Source organism: Microtus ochrogaster, chromosome 2 (genome assembly GCF_000317375.1).
Source record: "Microtus ochrogaster isolate Prairie Vole_2 chromosome 2, MicOch1.0, whole genome shotgun sequence".
Lineage (NCBI taxonomy): Eukaryota > Metazoa > Chordata > Mammalia > Rodentia > Cricetidae > Microtus > Microtus ochrogaster.
In genome coordinates this window covers 31,687,343-31,693,891 of record NC_022010.1, presented here as the reverse complement: position 1 = coordinate 31,693,891, position 6,549 = coordinate 31,687,343, and the positions used below count along the sequence as shown (strand labels likewise).

The window sequence follows — 6,549 nt, the reverse complement described above, 5'->3', positions numbered from 1 at the left end:
ATATATATGGTGACATTTTGTCCCACAACGCGCCCTTTCTCTACCAAACGGAAACCTTAACCTGTGAGTGTTTATGATGTCATCGTTCCCTTTCCTACTGCCCAGCAAAGCAGTCAGCTGTAGCTACAGAATTCGTTTCATTGCTTTTTAATTGCTGCACTTGTGTAAATAAGCACCACCATCTCATTAGGGGACTGGCTCTCCTCCACTCAGGTATGTGGGCGGGCATCCTCGCCTTTCCAACCTGGGAAGCCGGGCGTGCGCAAGCACGCGGTTAGCTGCTTGCCCTGGATGCAGCCTTTCAGGTCACACTCACAGACAAAGCCCCGAGGCTTCTGTTTTCCACTTTGTCTTTTGTACAGGCAAATTCCTCTCTCTCTCTCTGTGCTCCTGGAAACACGTAAAACTTAGAGATGAGAGCCATGCCAGGCTGTGTGCAGCTAAGTGTTGCAACCAGCACTAACGTAGTTCCCGTTCCTCTCTTAAGACCGGAGTCTAAACCATCCAGACCCGCCCGACCCCCAAGAACTGCATCGTCCTGAAATAAAGGAATTAGGACACACAGACAGACTGAGCAGTGTTGTGTCCATCGCCTCCGCACACCCCGCAGCCTGGCATGCAGTGGGGAACTCAGCACATCTTTGCTGAATGCACTGGGAGGAACTGGAATGTGACACAGATACTCTCAAAGCTGAGATGAACCATCATTTCGAACCATTTCCTGGTGTGGGGATGTAAGGATAAACAAGGAGTTTAAGGAAATGAAGCAGTTATCTACTTTGTCTGGAGGCATCTGAAGATGGACAAGGGGCTGTAAAGAAATCCCATCAGCCGGTGGCCCAGCATAATTTCTCCTCAAAAAGGCTTGACAAAAACTGGTAGAAGGAAACAGGGTTTGGAATAACCAAACAGAGCTTAAAATCCACATACGGATGTCAAACTTGTTAGGTATTTTTGTTTGTTTTTTGGTTTTTTTTTTTTTTTCCATCGAGACAAACTACTCTCTTTAGTGCCCAGGATGTCAAATTCTTTTCACCAATCAAAGGGTAGACAGACAAAGGAAGATTCCTCTCTGAGCATGGAGTATATAAAAAATGAACCCAAGTTAAATGATTTATGGCTTCAACAAAGCAGCAGTATCGCTCCCAAACGTCCCCCCTCCTTGTAAAGAAACAGTCCAGACAAGCCCCGAGTGCACAGTGGGGCTCAGTGACCCGGGAAAAATGGCTTCTGTGGATATCATTCCTAGATGTACCCCCAAATATCTCCAAGCAGGCACTCCATGCTTCTCCAAACAATCCAGCCCAAGTCCCCTGCCTAGGTTTGTTTACATAAAAACAATTTTTAGCTACAGGTCATGAGTGGAGGAGACACGTGCCACCCCTCCCGAGTCCAGGCGGGTTAATGAATATATACCTAAGAAAATACAGAAAATAATTTTTAGAAACAAATTTTTATTCTGAAACAGCCAAGCACCTGATAAGACCCAGCAGTCTCTTTTGTACAAAATAAGCCCAAATCTGATACTGGGGCAGACTTGGCTTTGAAACTGTGCAGAAAAACATAACTGAGCACCCGAAGGCCTCATCCTGATTTCAACCCAGACCCAGAAGGGCTTGGAGGTTGTCCTTTTGAAAGAGTGGATTTTTTTTGTTTGTTTGGTTTTTTTTTTTTTTAAGTATATAGGTCAGAAACGCCACTTCGGAACCCTGGCATTCTCATAGCCTAAGGAGCCATTTGGGTCAGAATGGCACTTGTTTACTTTCAGAGATGCATGCTTGGACCAGAGTGACTGAGATCTCTAGAAATGCAAAGGGTAAATAGCATCCTGAACATCATCCACCAGGACTGGAGGAAGAGCAAATGGACCTGCAAATGACGCTGAGCCTAGCAAAGATGAGTCTTAGGTTTTGGACTCGGAAGCAGTTGCTTCTCTTCAGACAATACCCCAATAAAACAATTCCAAAGTACTTGCCACCCTGCCACACCCCTCCGATTAAACTGCACTTCACAGATATCTAGATAAAGCCTGACCAAACCGAATAAACACCAGGCAGGTAAGGCAGCCTGGAATGCCCAGCCTGCCCTCCCCAGAGTCTGACCTGCCCTGTCTCTAGAAATTTTAAGCAAACAAAATCTACTGTAATTCTATTGCAGCCTTTGAAGTTGAACAAGGTTAGCTCAGACTCTGACGTTCTGACTTTCACAGCAGATGGAAGGAGAGAGAGAGAGAGAGAGAGAGAGAGAGAGAGAGAGAGAGAGAGAGAGAGAGAGAAGGAGAGAGAGAGAGAGAAAGAGAAACTTCCTCAGCTTACAAACATGTGTCCAGTTCGGATCTGAGTTCTCTAACCTCAGCAGCATCCAGAAAACAAAATAACAAAAAGCTTATGTTCTATTACTCACTGTTACTCCAGGATTTCAGTAAATATTTGATACTGATTTCAAAGAAGCCGGAATCCTGCTGGCTGGCCATGTCTGCCGCATACAAAGAGGACTGGAAGCTGCTGTTGGAGGAGCAGGTACCGGGCGTGGAGATGTGCCTGTCACAGGTCAGTGATGTAAGCGAGGTTCAGAAGCAAAGTGACAGGCTCCTCATTTAAAGGACACCGGGAACGGAATGCACAGCCTCTCCTCCTCTTCCTCCTCCTCCGGGGACCAGGGCTGGCTTCTTATTTGCTGGGTGCTGATCTCCCTTGCAAGCCTTCCGAGGCAGAGGCCTCAGCGGCTTCATTTCAGAGCTAACATGAGCAGGAATGCCTGCTGCCTGCCTCCGGCCGCCCACATGCTCAGCCACAGCCAGGTACGGTAGCAAGGAGGCCCCACCTGCACGGAGATCTGCTATACCTACCGGGCGACGGCTTCTGGGCTTCCTGGCTGCCCAGCCGGCAGCCCCCTGATGAGGGATGGGCTGAAGCCCCGCCCCCAGCCCCTGCCTTTCTCAACCTGAGCTCCCACCCAGCCTCCACCTCGCAGCCCCAGGGACGGGGACAAGAAATTTGCCAGCTGCCTGGCGCGGGGCTTCTCAGTGCAGAAAGGTTGGCAGGCAGCGGCCCGGGTGTGCTCGGGCTGCGGTTTCCCCTTGTGTCTGTCCCTGAAAATACTCAACTGCGGCACTCTGCGGTAAGACAGCTGCACCCTTGCATTTGGATGCAGTAGCGTTTGGGGAGGGGTGTGTGTGTGGGGGGGGGGGGAGTCCGTCAGCCTTGCTGCAACCGAGAAGCCAGACGTCTGCTGGCCTTTCCTTCCTCCTCTACGATGAGCAGACGGACATCTGCATTTTGTGCAATGCAGGCTTTTCTGAGGGGTACCTGAGCCCCAACGCATGCGCCAGAAGGGAAAGTACACAAGTTTAATTGGCTTGTCTGTGGAACGCCCGGATTCCACCATGGACCGGGTTCTTCGTGTTGTCATTTCTAAGAATCATACAGCCCACTACACTTTATTTTACAAGCATGAAGAAGCTAGGACTCAAAGGCAATAGGCTCTTGCCTTCTCCTTTATGAATTCTTGATATCATGTGCCCTGGTTCCAGTCGGCTTTGTTTCTCGTTATTATTACACTAGATGGGAGGATTAAATAAGAGTATTGTATTTTAATAATGACTGGCTATGCTCTATCAGGGTGATGTTTGACAAGTCATCTTGAAAACCACTGTGCCCTCCTCTCCCCAGTACATTTATGATTGAGAGGTTCCAATTATAAATTATGGATATGTAATAATGATTTAACCCCCACCACAAATGTGCAGACTCCACCCCCCAGCCCAATGCAACAAGGTTTCCTAGTTTACTAACTCATTTGGGAAATGAAAGACGATAATATAATTTCTATGTTTTAGGCAAAGAACTTTCCAAATCAAACTAAGTAACACTTCTGGCACATTTGCAAACTCTGTGGAAAGGTGGGCACTGAATCACTCAATCCTAGCTCAACTTGCTGGGAGGGCTTTGGCCTCCTGAAGTCAGTCCTCGGGCTGGGGTCTTTCTGATTCAGATGCATACTTTGGGGATGAGCTCATTTTCCTTTATCAGAGTCCCTGAGAACGTAGGGGTTCTATGTAAAATAGGATCAGAAGGTTTTCTATGAGTAGCTGGGTTGGTACTTTTGCCATCATAGGAGGCCACTAATGAACTGGCCTCAGGGATACAGAGTAAATTCTACCATGGATCTTGGGCCCCTGTTCCCACCTGGCACCCACTCCCTTGCTTAGCCTTTGTTCTTCATCTATATGGTGAGCATAACCAATGCACCCACTTCCTGTGCTTTTTGGAGAGAGTAAATGGCCTTATGAGAAAAGTTCAACCCAGTAGCTTGCACCTAGTACCCCCTCCCATGTTTTACTTACTGAACTAATTTATTATTTTATTCATTGCGTTTATTATGCTGAACTCACTTTTTTTCCTGAGGTAAAACCATTTCTGTGAACTAGAAGGTATATTATTTTTGAATACCAATAGTAATTATTGGGGGACAGTAGGTTGGAGTTGTAATAAGCAAGCACACTCTTCTTTATTGCCACTCCAGATATTTGTTTGCTTGTTTGATTTTGAGACAGGGTCTCTCTCTGTCTCCCTGGCTGTCCTGGAACTCACTCTGTAGACCTGGCTGGCCTCGAGCTCACAGAGATCCACCTGCCTCTCCCTCCTGAGTGCTGAGATTATAGGCATGTGCGTCCACATCCAGCCTTAAACATATACACTTTTAAAATCTTAGATTGGGACTTGAGAGATGGCCAAGTTATTCTTGCGGAGGACCCAGGTACAGTCCCCAGTCCTCACATGGCAATTCACAGCCATCTGTTACTTGGGTTTCTGGGGAGCAGTGCCCTCCTCTGATTTCCACGGGTACTGCATGCGTGGTGTACAGATAAGCATGCAAGCAAAACACTGAGTGCGCATAAAGTAAGAATGAATAAATTCTTTAGAAAAATCCCAACTGATTTTTGAAAAAGCTTTCAGGGATTCTATGAACATACTACCTAGTCAAGAATTCCACTCATCTACATTTCAAAGGGAACCATGATAAAAAAAAACTTAAAGCTATTTAGAAAAAGAAAATTAATAGCATTTAGTTTTCCCTGTGAAAAGTGAATTGGCTGTCTTGTATCAGGCTCCAATCATTTATCTTACTACCTTTAAAGAGGATATATATCAGCCTGGAGGGATGGCTCAGCGGTTAAGAGCTCTGACTGCTTGCTCTTCCAGAGGACCCAGGTTTCACTGCCAGCACCCACATGGCTGCTCACAGCTCTGTAACTCTAGTTCCAGGGACCCGACATCCTCACACAGACAAATATGCAGGCAAAACACCAGCACACATAAAATAAAAATAAATACATTTTTAAAATAATAAGCTAATAAGCTAAATGAACAGAAGAGGCCTTTTGATCCAGTCAAAGGCTGGCAAATCAAAGGGAATGACACCTGCAACATGCTGGGACAAAACTGCATCCCTTTGTCACCTTTCTCTCAGGGGAATGGCTTATGAAAAAAAAAAAAACTGTAGATGCCTAAACAAAGGCACTTTGAAGTAAAACAATAAAATCTGATCGAGTCCCTGGCTTGCTTCCTAACTTCAATTGTCATTTAAGATGACCTCCAGCTGGCTCGGCTTGCACAACCCCTGAAAGTGAAGGCTCGCTCGGTGCTTAAACGTCTCGGAGACTAGACAGTGAGCAGACACTGGGGGCTGAGAGAAAGATAAGAGGAAAAGTGGAGGGGCCAGGAATGGTATCAAAGGCTGCTGTGGGTGAGAGAGTATGTGTGTGGGCGGGAGGGGGGGGTGGAGCCCAGGAAGTAGCCTGAGACACAGGCTACATTGAAGAGACCATCTACGTTTACGGCACATAAATGCTGATCTAAAGCACACGTTTCAAAATCAGATTTAATCCTCACCTCAAACCTGCAGGACAGGGACTACAAGTAGCCCCATTTTCCAGACGAGAAAACTGAGGCTTAAAGAAACATAAGGTGAAAGCCACACATCTGACACAGCTTACACCTAGTTCACATTGTCATTGTTGCTATTAGCATCATCCCATCACTTTTAATTGTAAAGTGAGATGAGAATCAACTTCCCTAAATAAAGTTCGGGAAGAGATGTCCAGAACCCCTGATAGCTGTTGGCCTCGCTGCTGCCCACGTCCCAGGCTTTTTCCGGCATGAGGAATTGCTCCCCAGGGCCGAGAGAAAGATGCCGCTATTTTTCACAGTCATCTGATACACTGTACAGGTTGTGTCTCTGCAGGGACTCATGAACCCGAGTGGAGGTCGGATGCCTGCAGAGAAAATCCAGCCTGACTCTGCTCACTGTGTCGAGGGTAGAAAGGGCTCTCTCTGCCCGTTCTGCTGCAGGACGGTGTCAGCCGAGGACAAGACGCAGGTGCGGGCAGGTGGGAGTGCTGGGTGGCACAGAAGGGACCAGTACTCCGTTTTTGGTTTTTTTTTATAGTTACTTATTTATTTATTATGTATACAATATTCTGTCTGTGTGTATGTCTGCAGGCCAGAAGAGGACACCAGACCTCATTACAGATGGTTGTGAGCCACC

The 6,549-nt window shown here is 46.8% G+C and overlaps 1 protein-coding gene across 8 annotated transcripts in view; it reads right to left on the bottom strand.

Annotated features, from left to right (window-relative positions):
• Fry (FRY microtubule binding protein) overlaps positions 1-6,549 on the bottom strand; it is a 382,290-nt gene that overhangs the window by 229,045 nt on the left and 146,696 nt on the right. Inside the window, exon 1 of one of the 8 annotated variants that reach the window (XM_013350853.2) lies at positions 2,404-4,361. The exons of 6 other annotated variants lie outside the window; for them this stretch is intronic. In XM_013350853.2, coding sequence (XP_013206307.2) covers positions 2,404-2,473 — 70 coding nt within the window. In that variant the 5' untranslated portion in view covers positions 2,474-4,361. Of the gene's footprint in view, positions 1-2,403; positions 4,362-6,549 lie in introns of those variants that run through there. One more of the 8 variants, XM_026785206.1, reaches the window with a different exon arrangement.